Below are 16,189 nucleotides of genomic sequence, written 5' to 3' on the forward strand. Positions count from 1 at the left end.
AACTATTTAAACTCCATTGCAAGGCTTTCCAAGTCTATGATCATCTCCTACCCCGCCCACCACTTGCCGCCAACCCCTCCACCGACAAAGACAAAGATAAAACAACCGAAACATCCACTGCCAACGAAGTCTGGGAACGCCTAGATTCCATTGTCCTTTAATGGATTTATGGAACCATCTCTCAGTATCTCGTTCACACTATCATCAAACCCGGTACTACCGCACACCAAGCATGGACTACCCTCGAGAACCTGTTTCAAGATAACAAGAGTGCCCGTGCTTTCCACCTTCACTATCGGTTCAACACTACCCGTCTCGAGAACTTTGCTAACGTTTTTGCATACTGTCAAGAACTAAAGGTGCTATCCGATCAGTTAGCCAGCATGGGTCATCCCGTTGACAACGATGCTCTCGTCTTACAACTCATTATCGGTCTCACCGAACAAACAGTATGAAGGCATCGGGACCATGCTCCAAGGTCAAGACCCACTGCCGCCATTCGCCACTGCCCGCTCCAAACTTTGTATTGTTGAATCGCACAAACAGGAACAGGTTAGTCATGCTGCCAAAGCCGCGGGTACGGTTCTTCAGACCTCCACCCGACAGGCCCTCCAACCCCAGCTGCGGACTTCTCTTCTTCGTCAGACCGTGGTCGCGGTCATGGTAGGTCCCATGGTCGTGGTTGCGGAAGGAACGGCTCTGGCAGAAGACGATCGCCCTACAATTTCTGGCCCAGCCCATACTCATCTTACAATTATTGGCCGCCACCTCCTTACGGTTGGCCTGGCAATGGGCCGCCCTAACAGTATCCTCCACAATGGGCCTCGCCCCCATGTCCTTATCCCACCACTAGCTCTCGGCCAAACAACAACAATGGGGCAGGCATCTTAGGGTCCAAACTGTCACAAGCTCATAACACGGCATACACCCCAACGGACATCAATCAGGCGCTTAATGCAATGTCCGTGAACCAGCACGAGCCGACATATTTTATGGACACCGGGGCGACAGGTAACATGTCTAATACCTCTGATAATTTTCACTCTTTTTCTAATAACAGCATGGGACAACAAATTATCGTCGGTGATGGCTCCACTATCCCGATACTTGGACATGGCACTAAAACTTAACCCAACCCATTTCCTCCCCTTGTTCTTAAAAACGTTCTATATGCTCCCAAATTACTTAAAAATTTAATCTCAGTTTGTCGGTTCACCACCGACAACTTTGTCTCTGTCGAATTTGATCCCTTTTGGTTTTATTATGAAGGGTTACAGGAGCCGAATCCCTATCCTCCGGTGCAACAGCAGCAGTGAACTCTACCCACTCGTGCTAGGACCTGGAACCACCACCTTCCCAGCCACCTTTGCTGCTGTCACCTCCACTTTATGGCACCAACGTCTTGGCCACCATGGATGTGCTCCTTTACAGTCTCTTAAGTCGTCTTCTTTTATTAATTTTTCTAGTCTAAATAAAAACATTTGTCAGTCTTGTGTACTTGGAAAAAGCATTCGTTTACCATTTGCCAATTCTGATACACGTATTTTTTATCCATTTGATTTAATTCATAGTGGCTTATGGACTTCTCCTGTTTTGAGTTCTAATGGACATAGATATTATATTCTATTTATTGATGATGTCACTAACTTTTTATGGACCTACCCGTTATCGAATAAATTACAAGTCTATAACATTTTCTGTCAATTCCACAAATTGATTACCACCCAATTTGAGCGACCCATTAAAACTTTACAATGTGACAACGGAACCGAATATGTCAATTCTTCTTTCAAAACTTTTTTCGCTACACATGGCATCCTTTTCCGACACTCCTGTCCTCACACCTCCTCCCAAAATGGTAAAGCCGAACGTATGATTCGGACAATCAATAACATGATTCGCACCATACTCACTCATGCCTCTTTACCAAACACATTTTGGCATCATGCCCTTGAAACCACCACTTATCTCCTAAATATCTTACCCGTTAAACATCTAACCGACAAAACCCCCCACAGAAACCCTCTACCACCGCGTACCATCTTACGACCATTTGCGCGTCTTCGGATGCCTTTGTTATCCCTTATTCCCCAACACCACCATCCATAAACTTGACCCACGGTCTACCCCTTGTGTTTTCTTGGGGTATCCGCCAAACCACCGCGGTCACAAGTGTTTCAACCTTCACACCAAATAACTCATCATCTCTCGCCACGTGGCGTTCGATGAAACCACCTTTCTATTCGCCAACACTATAAAACCGCCCCCAAACTATGACTTCCTTACCACTTTCCCACCCATTCTTTGGCCTCATATCCAACCCCTCACTGATCCAGCCCAGCCGCAGCCCACTACCCTTCACCACAATACATCCGTCCCAGACCAGCCCAACACCACCCTCCCTTTCACCTCCACATCGGTCCAATTCAGCTCCCCCCCACCTCACACTCCCAAGCCCAACCCGCTCCCATGACCCAACCCACACCTTCGACGACCAGCCCTCCTTCCCCCGAACCGTCTTTATCTACTACACCTCACTCCTCTTCCCACTCCTCGCCTGTCTCACATGCTCCACAGCCACCCCCTCCTCCCACCACAACCAGTCGTACCATGCGCACCCGCGTAATGGACGAAATTGTCAAACCAAAAGCTCGCCTTAATCTAAACGCCTCCACCATTGTTCCGCTCCCCAACAACCCAACTGATGCCTTGTCCAATCCGGTTTGGCACAAAGCCATGACCGACGAATACCATGCTCTTATCAAGAATCAGACGTGGGAATTAACACCGAGGTTGCCCGACATGCATATTATCCGAAGCATGTGGTTATTTAAACACAAGTTCATATCTGACGGGCCATTAGAACGGTATAAGGCGCGGTTAGTTTGCGATGGTCGTCTTCAGCAGGATACGTACGGTTTTGTCTATTGCCCTTTCTCAGTCTTGGCAGGTACATCAGTTGGACGTGACTAACGTGTTTCTTCACAGCAATTTACAAGAGACAGTTTATATGTACCAACCTATGGGGTTCAGGGACAAGAATTTTCCTAATCATGTATGTCGACTCAAGAAGTCCTTATACGGGTTGAAACAGGCACCTGGGCTTGGTACCAACACTTCACCGACTATGTTCTCACCTTGGGGTTCGCTCAAAGTAAATATGACGCTTCTCTATTCACCTTTCATTAGGGTTCACAGGTTGCTTATCTTCTATTATATGTGGATGACATCTTGCTGGTCACGTCTTCTGACACACTTCGCGCTACTCTAATGTCTCATCTAGCTAAGGAATTTGCCATGAAAGATCTCGACCCTCTCAGCTTCTTCCTTGGTATCTTCGTCAAGCGTCACAAGAACTCCATGTTTCTCTCTCAACAAGCATATGGTCAGGAAAGTATTCAGCGAGCCGGCATGACATCTTGCAACCCAGTTCATACCCCGGTTGACACGCATGCCAAACTTAGCGCCAATGTCGGAACAGATTTTCATGACCCGACATTATACCGCAGCCTGGCGGGTGCTCTTCAGTACCTCACTTTCACTCGACCAGATATTAGCTACGCTGTGCAGCAAATCTGTATCCACATGCATGCCCCGAAAACGGACCACTGGAATGCACTTAAACGCATTATTCGCTACATCCAAGGTACTACATCTTTTGGTCTTGCGCTCGGCCCATCCACATCGCCTCAACTGATTGCATATACGGATACTGATTGGGCTGGATGCCCTAACACTCATCGGTCCACTAGTGGCTATTGTGTTTATTATGGTGATAATCCTATCTCTTGGTCTTCCAAACGACAAGCCACTATCTCTCGTTCAAGTGCCGAAGCTGAATACCGAGGTGTTGCTAGTGTCGTTGCAGAGGTTTGCTGGCTTCGCAACCTTCTTCTGGAGTTACAGCGACCCTTGTCACGCGCCACATTTGTTTAATGTGACAATGTTAGCGCCATTTATCTTTCCGGCAACCCTGTCCAACATCAACGCACTAAGCATATTGAACTTGATATCCATTTCGTGCGTGAAAAGGTTCAACGGGGAGAGGTTCGCGTACATCATGCTCCTTCTCGATATCAGATTGCTGACATCTTCACCAAAGGCTTGCCACGTGTTCTATTTGAAGATTTTCGGTCCAGTCTAAGCCTTCGGTCACCTCCGGCTTCGACTGCGGGGGTGTAATAGATAATATATTTGTATAGATTATTTTGTAATTATTATTTTTTTCATATTCATTGTATTTATCCCTAAATTATGGGATTGTAGTTTTCTATATAATAGAAACCCTAAGAGGGAGAAGGATCAAGGATCCTATTGTTTCATTGATGCTTCTATTCGATTTATGTCTTGTGATATTCTTATATTTGCGTTTGCTTTAACACACTAGCTATAATATTTGCAGCTACTATAATATTTGGAAATTAAAATATTTTGTACGGTTTCAATATTAATATGTACTTTTTGTGCTCTCAAAATCTCAAACTTGAATGGCTCAATGAGGGTCATTGCGACCTTCTTCTTCAAGCCGGAGATGCAACACAAAAGAAAGATCCAAACTGATGCAAAACAAAATAATTCAATAATTGTGATCCACATCGTTTTTATTCAACTAAGTTCCAACCAAAACCATCAATTAATTAATTAATATATGATAAAATTTAAACGGAATAAATAGTAGTTTAATATTAAATTAAAATTAGAATTAGAGTTATAATTATATATTATATATTATACATATAATAATATAATTATTTAAAATTAAAATGAAATGAATAGTAACATAATTAAGAGATGAGCAAATGGTATCGGGTATAGGTACCGGTCTCAAATTTATCAAACCGGTGTATTTTCGGTACCGGTTCTGCACAGGTATTCACCGGTTTTTACCCTCAAATACCGATGCCGTACCAGTACCGACCGGCACCGAACCGTACCATACTAGGTATATTCGGTACCAGTACCCACTTTTGGGGATTTCGGTAACGGTATTTTCGGTACCGGTTGGTACCGAGCTCATCAAATCCTGTAGCAACGCATCAATGCAAGTAATTGCACCATTTAGATTACTTTTCATACACACAGTAAGTAAATTGTATTTCGTTTGAATGAGGTTTTATATACACAGCAACTTATTTTGCTTTCTTTTTTGTCTTTTTCTGTAATGAATGAATTGTAGCATTTAAAATTAACTTGGATATTTAGATTATTGATGAGCAAATCGTATCAAATCCTGTAAACGAACCGGTATCATATCGGTACCAAAATTATTATACCAAATCATTTTCGGTACCAATTTGGTACCCACCTTTTGGCGTTTTCAGAATCGTTACTTTCGGTTCGACACCGGTCTAGCATCATACCTGTATTTATTGATTTTTACATTCAAATACCATACCGTATTGTACCGAGCATTTTCGGTGCCGGTACCTAATTTCGATGATTTTCCGAATAGGTACTTTCGCTGCCGTTACCGGTACCGAGCTCATCCATATTTTAACGTGTTAGCACCATAATAACTGAACAGAAAACAACCGAATTTCCAAGGTGTAGGATGTGTGGGTCCTATTATTATATATTAGGTTATTTAAAATCGTTTTTTATGACGGACTGATCCTTATCACATCATTTTATTTATGTTTTGATATTCGGTATCTGTTTGCCGCTGTTTGCCGTTGCTGACACGCCTTTTGTAGTCATTGGGTCTCGCCGCAACGCGCGGGCGGAAAATAACTAGTTACAATAAAGTGGCAAGTAAATGAATGGTAAGTTTTTAATACAACCCTGCCCGTCAACGGTGTGGACACCAGGCGTGCACACCAACCCGCCAACAGTGTCGAGGATGGCGTGGAGTTGGAGACGGTGAGTTTCCCATCGGTGTGGAGGCATTTTGAAAGGTGTCATGGCGTGTTTTGATTGCCCGTGATCAGTAGCCGTTGACACCACCCAACAGTAAGTTTTTAAAATTTAAAAAAAATTACTTTTTAAAACTAAATAAATTCTCCTATAAATACAACCCTCTTCTTCCATTTTTTTACAAACACTCACATTTCATACAAAATTCTCTCAACTCTCTACCCATTTCCACTTTAAAATTCAAAAAATGGCAACGATTATGTGGACTAAAGAAGAAGATATCGCGTTATGTGAGTCGTGGGTCGAAGCTCTTAGCCACTACACGCCGTGTAATCGCTCGAGTGGTCCATTTTGGAGGAGAATTTTACAACACTTTTGCGTCCATAAGGGTGGGACCACTCGAACCGTAGACATGTTTTCTTCTTATTTTTGTTTGGATAGTGAAAGATTCGAGATGGTGCACACCGTGGAGGAAAATGTGGGTGGTGACCTTGGGGAGGACGACATCATACAAGTCGCCCTCATCAACTTCAGTCACTACTACAACCGCGAATTCAAACACGTTTTGGCGTGGCAAATAGTTATATTTTTTATTTAATAATGTTTAATTTTTAGGTTTTACTTAAGAGTAAATTACAAAAATCGTCCTTTATGTATGTCACGTATTGCAAACTGTGTCCTTTGTCTTCAATAATTACAGAAAACGTACTCGATGTTTGCAAACCCTTGCAAGTTATGTCCTTTAGCCCTAACTCAGTTAATTTTTTGTGGTTAAATCTGACCAAATGGACCCCAATTAGGTAATCTTTTTTTATTTTATTTTGTGTTTTTTAATGTTATTAATGTTATTAATTTTTAAATTATGTAATGTTCAATTATTAATGTTACTTGAGGAGAATTTGTATGTGATAATTACCAAAAAACCCATCTACTACTGTTCAAAGCATTGTTATTAATTTTTAAATTTTAAATTATGTAATGTTCAATTATTAATGTTACTTTAGGAGAATTTGTATGTGATAATTACCAAAAAACCCATCTACTACTGTTCAAAGCATTGGTTTATTAATATATAGGATAAATTAATTTTTAAATTATGTAATGTTCAATTATTAATGTTACTTGAGGAGAATTTGTATGTGATAATTACCAAAAAACCCATCTACTACTGTTCAAAGCATTGTTATTAATTTTTAAATTTTAAATTATGTAATGTTCAATTATTAATGTTACTTTAGGAGAATTTGTATGTGATAATTACCAAAAAACCCATCTACTACTGTTCAAAGCATTGGTTTATTAATATATAGGATAATTTGTTAAATTATTATTAATGTTTTTTTTAATAGATAGATTTTATAAATTTTTTTAAATATAATTTAACGATAAAAAAAATTGTGCCACAAATCGAGTAACGTCACACTTCCACACCCCGTCCCACACCCCTCGTTTTTTGCACAACGCCCTATTTTTGACGCGTACTTATGTGATCTCAACATGTCGCAGAACGCTCCATTTTCAAGCCCCTCCACACCGTATTCCACACCTCGTCTCACACGGCGACACCTCTCGTTTTTTGCACCACGCCCCATTTCTGATACGTGCTGATGTGACGTCCACATGTCGCACAACGCTCCATTTTCAAACCCCTTCACACCGTATGATCTAACGCCGGAGACAATAATGGCGGTGCTTCTTTTCTCTTTACCAATGCCATTTGATTGTTAAATGGTTGGTTGTTGTGGGTTGTCTGTTTAGACTATGTGAATGGAGGTTGTGGTGTGAATCAAATTGAAATTTGGGTTGCTTTGATGGTTGGTTGTGATGGGGTTGTGAATAAGTTTTAATCAAAAAGTTTGAATGGTTTTCAGAAAGTTGACTTTGGTTGCTTCTGGGAATTTATTTGATAAAGGATAAAATTAAAGGTTTTTTTTCTAAAAAATAGTGAAGTATATAATATATTATTAGGCAAATTACACCAGTGGCGAACCTTGAGATTTCCGATCATGGGGTCAAAAACATATATACCAAAAAAATTCTATAAAATAAGGGGGTCGAAAACGTATATGCCCAAAAATTTCTATACGAGACTACATACTTTCCACTAATAAGCGAAAAGTTCTTGGGGGGAGGGGGGCACAAAGTTGCGCCCTTAAATTGCACTCTACGTCCTTCAAGTTTCAGCAAAATTTTAGATGTTTTTCTTTAACTAATGAAATTGCAATAAATGTCCTTTATGTTTTAGTTTCTTTACAACAAATGTTGTTTATGTTTTAATTTATGTATGACGGTTGTTCTTTATTTTTATAATCATTTTAAGAAAAAAGGACATTTATTGTAAAGAAATTATAACATTTAGGAACATGCGTTGTGATTTCATTAGTTACAGATAGCGCCTAATCGATACATTTTAGGTACACTCTATTTTATATTAACAATAATAAAAATGCATCGTTGAAAGAAGAAAACATATTAGTTTGATAGGATTTAAAGAGATAACGAGTTAAAAGATCTGATAATACAAACCATAATATGAAAATGCATGTTAGCGGAAATTAGTAAAATATATCAAATTTGGTTTGTTATGGCAATTAGAGAGAAAACTAAAATATTATTGAGTCCAGTGGCGGATCAGACAAGTTCAGGGGTATCCCAGAATTTTTTTTTTGGATATAGAGGTATTCTAATATTTATTCAGGGGTATCCCCGATACATAAAACGGAGAGAAAATATTTTTTGTACTAATTTTACACTCGGCCGACAAAGTTGAGGGGTAGCCCATGCTACCACTCCTTGTACATTACATGCGCCCCTGATTGTTTCACTTTTGCAGACATACTCACGTACGAAAGCGATTTTTCTAACGGACAACTAAATCACTGGATAAGCATTCTATGATGCCATCAATCGAGCAAATGCAACCCCTTCTCTATAACAATCAGAGTTAGTTGCATACTCGAGTTAGTTGGTCTCTAAGAAGTTAAACTGCTAACAAGTAGTGTCATGTGGGCTAAGTTATCTTAAGAAAGGTGCATTAGTTAATCTTAGTGGGCTGGAATTAAGTGTGGTGTGGCCCATAAGAAGAATAAGAAAGGAACGCAGCAGGTTTTATTGAGGGTGGGGGCCTTGAGGTCGCAACTTTACAACGTAAATCAAGACATGAGCGGTTAGGTTCTTAGTAACTTTCTTCAAGCGGGCATTTTATAGGGTTTGCCCCTTCTTTTACCTTTATTCATATTTGTATTTGTTTTTTACATTGACAACATTGTATAAATAATTTAATGTGTTGGTTTATTTAAACTATTTACATGTGTTTCAAGTTCTTAATTTACAACTTGTTCGGTTGATGACAAAAACTCCGTAGCTTGTTGGGTAACATAGAGTAGGTTGACTCACACTACTAAATAGTGTTAATCGAACTGTAAAAGACCTATTTTTTATTACCATATTAAGTTAACCAACATTTACGGTACCATGTCCATGTGGTTAGGGGTGTTCATGAGCCGATCCGATCCGATCGAGGGTCTGCTCGTGCTGGGATTGAATTACAACCGATCCGATCCGATCGGATCGAATTTGCAAAACCGAGCACAAAAGTGATGCTCATGCTCGGATTGAATTTGAATCGAGCGGATCATTTTCGCTCAGTTTTTCTTAAATCCTAACTAAAATCGAGCTAATCGTTTTCACTCGGTTTCGCTCGATTGAATTATAAGGTTCCGTTCAACAAAAACAAATCTTAACTTAATTAAAACATGTCCAACACCTTACTAACAAAAGCAATATATAACTAAAATCATGATATATGATATGTGATTGTGTGGCAAACTGGCAACGGCGATATGCAGATGAGTTAGAACAATCAGATTATGACATTGTTTTAGGAATTAGGAATTTAGGGTTAGATTTTGGTGTGTGGCAGCGGCGATATGCAAAAGGAACATTCGAACAATCAGTTTATGAGTATGTGATTGTTTTAGGAATTAGGGATTTAGGGTTAGATTTTGTTATTAACTATTAAGTTGGACTAGTATATTATTTGGGCTTTTAATTGTTCTTGGGCTAGTATATTTTTTGGGCTTTTAATCTTTAAAATCTATAATATATATATATATATATATATATATATATATATATATATATACACATATATATACTATATATACTATATATATTATTTAATAAAAAAAATCGAGCGAAACCGAGCGATCGACGAGCGAGCGGGCCTTTGCTCATGCTTGGATTGAAATTGAATCGAACCGATCCGAGCGGCTCATTTACAAACTGAGCGGGAATCGAACGAGCATTTTTCGGGTATTTTTCGAGTGATCGTCGAGCAGTTTGGACAGCCCTATATGTGGTGGCCAGGGCCGGCTTAATCATTTTGGTGGCCTAAAACAAACCCGAAATTCAGGGCCCCCAACTCTTAGTTTGTGTTTATTTTCCTTTGAGTAAATTACTTTTTGAGTCCCCGTGTTTTAGTGGTTTTAACCACTTGAATCCAAAATCAAAATGTTTAACGCCTTGAATCCCTAACCACTCATTTTATAACATTTTGAGTCCAACTTTTAACACTTGTAATTTTGATTTTATACTCAAGTGGTTAAAACCACTAAAACATAGGAACTCAAAACATTATAAAATGAACTGTTAGTGACTCATGGCATTAAACTTTTTGATTTTGGACTCAAGTGGTTAAAACCACTAAAACACAGAGACTCAAAACGTAATTAACTCTTTTCCTTTTAAAATGTCTGGATTCTTATTCCCAGTTTCTATTCAAAAAAAAAAAATAATTATAGTCAGTAACTCCCTATAGACCATAAATTATAGCCAGTTCTTTTTATCAATTAAGGAGCACATATTCAAATTACACCAGAAGCCCAATTTGTAATAACTCATAATTATATATAATTTTCCCTTAAAACTCGAGGCCCAATACAAGTGGTGGCCTAAAGCATTGGCTTTATTATAAGGGGAAATAGATTGTATTACCCTAAACTATGCAAAATTGGCCAATACCACGCCCAACTTTCAAGTTGGCTCCCACCACCCTCTACTCGACAACTTGGTGTCACTGTCACCCCTTCGTTAAATAATCACTAACTCATATTGTTTTTTAATCCTACGTGGCAAGGAACTTGTGAGGTGGACAGGCTACGTGGACTCACCATCATTCTATCTCAGTAAACATAAATAAAAACCCTAAATCACTTGTCATTTCAACCCAAACACAAATTGCAGAGAAAATCAATCGGAACTCCTACTACCACAACCAACAAGAGGTGATGGTGGTTGGTGGTGATTGTGGGAATGGTTAGTGGTGGTGACGGAGGTGGTTCATTTCTTTTTGCTTCATTTCTTTACTACTACTCCAGTATTAGCTTCAATTCAGTTCTTGACTTCTCATTTAGCATAATTGGATCTTGTTCTGAGATGGGTTTCTTAAGATTGTTTGTAAAGTTGTGTTCTTGATGAAAAATGAATGCAATCTGAAATGGGTTTTTCAAGATTGTTTGTAAAGTTGTGTTCTTGATAAAGATTGAATGCAACCTGAGATGGGTTGTTGGTATTGTGTGTAACCCACTAATGATTTGAGCATTTGTTGTTGTTTCTTGATCTGGGTGTTCACAATTCTCAACTTTTATGTTTAAAGTTTGGTTCTTGATGAAGATTTGAGGTTCTGATCTTGTTTCTTGATATGGGTGTTCTGTTTCTTGAAGAAATTGATCATCATCCTCTGTTTTTGGATTGATTTATCTTTTGTTTTGATCTGATCTGGATTTTGACCTTCAAAAAGTTAAGATCAGATCATCATGCTAGAGTTCGACCGGGTGGATGATGTTTCCGGTTCCGATACCGCGTCTGGAGTTGATTTTGAGTTGAATCTCCGGCCAGTTGGCTTCCGCCATTTCGCCGGAAAAGTGATCAGCCGGTTGGCTTTCGCCATAGGAAGGAGGTGGTGGCTGTGTTGATGGTGGCGGTGTTTAGAAGGGCGAAGGAGGGGAGGCGGCAGAGGGTGGTGGGGAAAGGGCGGTGGTGGGTGGTTGGTGAAGATGATGATGGTGGCGGTAGTGTTGCAGCTAGGGAGAGAGAGAGGGGGGGGGGGGTGATGACTGATGTAGGGTTTTATAAAATAAATCTTTTAATTTTATATTTTTAATCAAATACAAAACATAATAAAAATCCATGTCATCATCTGCATGCCACATAGGCTTAAAAAACTAACTCAGTTAGTGTTTTTTTAACAAAGGGGTGACAGTGACACCAAGTTGTCGAGGAGAGGGTGGTGGGAGCCAACTTGAAAGTTGGGCGTGATATTGACCAATTTTGTATAGTTTAGGATGATACAGTCCATTTCCCCTTATTATAATTACCCAATAGCCGGCTTTGGTGGTGGCCAATCAACTAAGTATATTGAATTTTGTGAAACCTAAACCAAAAACTTGGAGGAGGTTGTATTACACTAACCGCATATTCAGAGACGATTTTAGTTAACCATACTATTATAGGTATTAAAGTTTGTTTTTGATTAGCTACCACAGCTACATTAGCAACTAAAATTTTTACTGAAACTTAAAAAAGTAAAAATGCAATTTACCCTTATTATATTCATCTAGTTATTTAAATGAGAAGATTGGCGTATGTAATTTACCAAATTATATGAGACTTGATACATTGTGTTGTTCAACGTAGCAATTCATAAAATCGATTTAAATTTTTAATAAGTAAAATAAATGACACATGTAAATTATATTATATTATATTATATAATACTATAAAAACCAACTTGGGTTATGTTATTTTTGTTAAAAGACACGCCTTTCTAAAATGAAAGGGTCTGATTTACCAACATGGGTGATGTCCTTTTAGTTAAAAGACATCATCATCATCCTATTCAGTAAATCTCATGAATAGCAAATCTAAGGTAGAGTCTAAGAAGAGTAAGATATACACAGCCTTACCTCTACACTGTAGGAATAGAGAGACTACTTCCAATGAGACCACCGGCTCGATAGTAGTTCTACATCAAGCCTTGGACATAAGGCACATAACACTCAGCAATTAAGACAAAGGTTGATTAGTGCATGTACTCACTTGTCTTTCGCCTATCAATGTCACCACATGATGCATGATTAACCATCCCCCTCTTTTAACATTATTTTCATTAAATTAGTAAAATAACGTTAAAATTAGTGCACTTTCACTTTTGCACCCCGAGCGCTCGCACATATATACATTATATGTGCATACCACAAACAATGCGTATTAGTTAGTTAAAAGACATGTTTTTCTCAAATGAAGGAGTGTGATTTTAATTTGATCCATATAAGGTGGCCATCTCTTCCAAAACGTTGTAGCCTTTTTTTAAAACGTTCCATGAGTTTATTTGTAAAGGTGCACGTTGGTTCAAAACCATAATCACAAATTAAATGCATCGCTTTGGATGTTAATAATGTGAAGCATTAGTAAAGGAACGACATGTCTTCTAACTTATTAAAATTAATAACTTAATTAACCTTACACATACAACGAAATAGATTCTCTTCCATGCTCACATACATGATACATGCATCAAAGTTCCGTAACCGTCAAGTTTCAACTAAGATTTCGTCTTTATCCTTTTGATTTACTCAATATCGTGTGGAGGCAGTACAGTTTCAGGGGAAACGCCGTAACCAAGTCTGGCCAACCCAGCGCGGGCCCGGTTAAGACAACGTGGGCAGACTTGGCTAGGGCCGCCGATTAGGCGGTGTGACATTGGGTCACTCAAAAAGAAAGTCACCGTTCAAAAAAAAATGATCACCATCGTTTTAATTATCCGATCCCTGTCATTCGTCATCTCCAATTCCTGTTCTTCGTCGGTTCTACTCTAAATTGTAGACATCCTTTTTAAGACGACGATTTTAGACTTTGGTTCATTCAATTTTTCTTCATTCGTTTTTGCAGTAGGCGACGATCAGATGATTTCAGTGTAGGTGGTTTCGATTTGGTTCCTTCGGTGTAGACGGCCGTTTAGATTTTGGTTCGTTCGGTGCGAATGACACCTTGGTTAATTTAGATTTTATGTGTTCTTTTTGTTTTGAATATATGTTGCTTATCATTCAAATTTGGTTTACTTTTTTTGAAAGAATTCAAATTTGGATTACTAATGATGAAAAAAATCGTAAATAGATCTTCAACTAATGACTGAATAAGAATTAAATGTGATTGTTTTATTGCAATAAATCAATACCCGATTTGTTTACTTTAAAGAAAAGTAATCACCGTATGTTTATTTTTCTTTACTGGTATAAAATCATAACATGATTCTTTTTCTTTATTTTTTAGTTATTTATTTTGATCAATTATAAACTGTTTTGTCAAGATATGTATTACCTTTTATATGTAAAAAGCAATGTTTTTTTATGTTAGTTTTTATTTTGATTACAATAGGATAAATATTGTTAATGCAATACCATACATGATTCACAATGAAGATTTGTATACATGATTCAGAATGAAGATTTGTTAAGAGTGTGTTCAAAAGTCTAGAAGAATGGATGTCTAAGCGGGAATGTAGTTTCAATTTTTATTTGATATGTTAGTGTATGCATGGGTCCACTGAGTTTAGCGATTATTATTAGTTTATTAAAATATGTAAACAATGTTCATAATCAAGCCTCCCGTATAGTGCTACTAAAGACGTTCATAATCAACAACCCGCCGCAATACGTGAGTTTTCGTTAACTTGTTTATTACAATTATTAAGTACACAGGTAACATTGTAATTACCTACATATGTAACTTTTTCAGCAGTTATGTATATTTGCTAGTTACCAGGGGCGGACTTATGTACAAAGTACGGGTTCCCGGGAACCCATAAACATAAAAGGCCTTGGTTCCACTGGTTATGTTCCCGCTTTTCTTCCTAATCCACCCGAGTTCGAATCCCGTAACTTCTTTTTTTTCCCTTTTTTTTTAATTTCTCTTTTAATTTTTTTATATTTAAAGTAATAAAACATTAAAACCCATTTAGGGTTATATCCTACAACATACAACATATGCCGCACACAAACAGAAACAAGCAACGGAGTTCGCCCCTGCAACTGCTCCGCCTCCGGCCTCCGGCTGCTCCGCCTCCGGCCTCCGGCTGCTCCACCTCTGGCCTCCGGCCTCCGGCTGCTCCGCCTCCAGCGATTAAGGTTAGTTGTGCAACTACCCGCAGGGATAGATTTCTACAACATTTATGGAACATCTTTGGATACACCTTTTGATGTTTGGTATGTTAGAATCCATATGATAAAGAAATTGAGATTTTCAAATACATAACCAACTTTCAATTTTTGTTTCAGGTAAGAAACTGTCATAAGTTTCGGTTTTAGATAGTCCATACAGGTAGGTCAAAATGATGATGGAGACGTATCGCACCAAATTTCGTTGATGTGGCATTGAGAAACTCTTTACGGGGTGACTGGGTTGAATCTTGAACTAAAATTTATAAGAAATTGTGGGGTTTAATAAAATTTGGACTAAAGTTGGTTACCATAAACTACAAAAAAGTAAAGTAATTAGTTTTTTGGCACTTCATGGTTATGATGTTTATGTTTTGTGTGTGCTGAAATGCAAACTATGTTGCCTGCAGTTACGGTTCAGAAACTAATCCAATTAATGATCCATCTGAGATATGCCATACACTGGTAAGTCATTCAAATCCATCAATTAATCATTTAATCCCTTTATTTCAGCCCGTTTTGACCCGGGCCTGTAGCATCTCATGTATGCTTGTTCGATGAAGAGTTTAATGTTTTTGTTTGTGCAGCCTGAATACTCATATGTGGATGGAGATGGAACAGTCCCTGCCGAGTCTGCAATGGTACCTTAAATATCATATATAAAGTGTGTGTTTATGTGCCCCTCCCTTTAAATAATTGGGTCAAACACATCGATCGATCGCCTAATTAACTTCAAGTTTGACTACTTATTCATCAAACTCTTCGAGACCCATGTTTTAACTATTGACAAACCTGATTTAGTTTTTCTATTTGTAAAGACTATCGTATTTTATAGTGTTTTTAAATTTCTAATGACGATTTTCTTTTCATCATTGTATCGTACTTTTATTATGTGATGAAACTTACCCGATCCGAACTATCGAACCGACCCGAAATTCTTTATGTTCAGTTACATGAAATTTGAGTATCTAAAAAAGTGAACCCAGTGAAAAATATTTCTGGATCCGCCACTGCTAGTTACACATGTAATATTATTAAATATGCATGTAGCATTGTTATCTACATATGTAACATATCAAAAGTTGCTTAGGGCCATCAAACCAAACAAATCATTATACAAA

The 16,189-nt window shown here is 38.3% G+C and overlaps 1 protein-coding gene and 1 long non-coding RNA gene across 2 annotated transcripts; both read left to right on the top strand.

The window, feature by feature from the left end:
• Nucleotides 1–2,625: 2,625 nt before the first annotated feature.
• LOC110943180 (uncharacterized mitochondrial protein AtMg00810-like) lies at nucleotides 2,626–3,936 on the top strand. The gene is made up of 3 exons (XM_022184934.1): nucleotides 2,626–2,879; nucleotides 2,989–3,055; nucleotides 3,190–3,936. The coding sequence occupies exons 1-3, from the start codon at nucleotides 2,626–2,628 to the stop codon at nucleotides 3,934–3,936; spliced, it is 1,068 nt and encodes a 355-aa protein (XP_022040626.1).
• A 10,941-nt stretch (nucleotides 3,937–14,877) lies between these two features.
• Nucleotides 14,878–15,945, top strand: LOC110938856. Its single transcript, XR_002591755.2, has 3 exons — nucleotides 14,878–15,038; nucleotides 15,479–15,533; nucleotides 15,656–15,945. It is a non-coding gene; the product is annotated as an uncharacterized LOC110938856 (long non-coding RNA).
• Nucleotides 15,946–16,189: the final 244 nt, after the last annotated feature.

Source organism: Helianthus annuus, chromosome 5 (genome assembly GCF_002127325.2).
Source record: "Helianthus annuus cultivar XRQ/B chromosome 5, HanXRQr2.0-SUNRISE, whole genome shotgun sequence".
Classification (NCBI taxonomy): Eukaryota; Viridiplantae; Streptophyta; class Magnoliopsida; order Asterales; family Asteraceae; genus Helianthus; species Helianthus annuus.

Bases quoted from the DNA above. Each gene is read 5' to 3' on its own strand.
- LOC110943180 (XM_022184934.1), top strand. From the start codon at position 2,626: ATGGACGAAATTGTCAAACCAAAAGCTCGCCTTAATCTAAACGCCTCC. The intron at 2,880-2,988 runs GTTAGTTTGCGA...GTTTCTTCACAG, and splicing joins TTAGAACGGTATAAGGCGCG to CAATTTACAAGAGACAGTTT. The intron at 3,056-3,189 runs GTATGTCGACTC...ACCTTTCATTAG, and splicing joins ACAAGAATTTTCCTAATCAT to GGTTCACAGGTTGCTTATCT.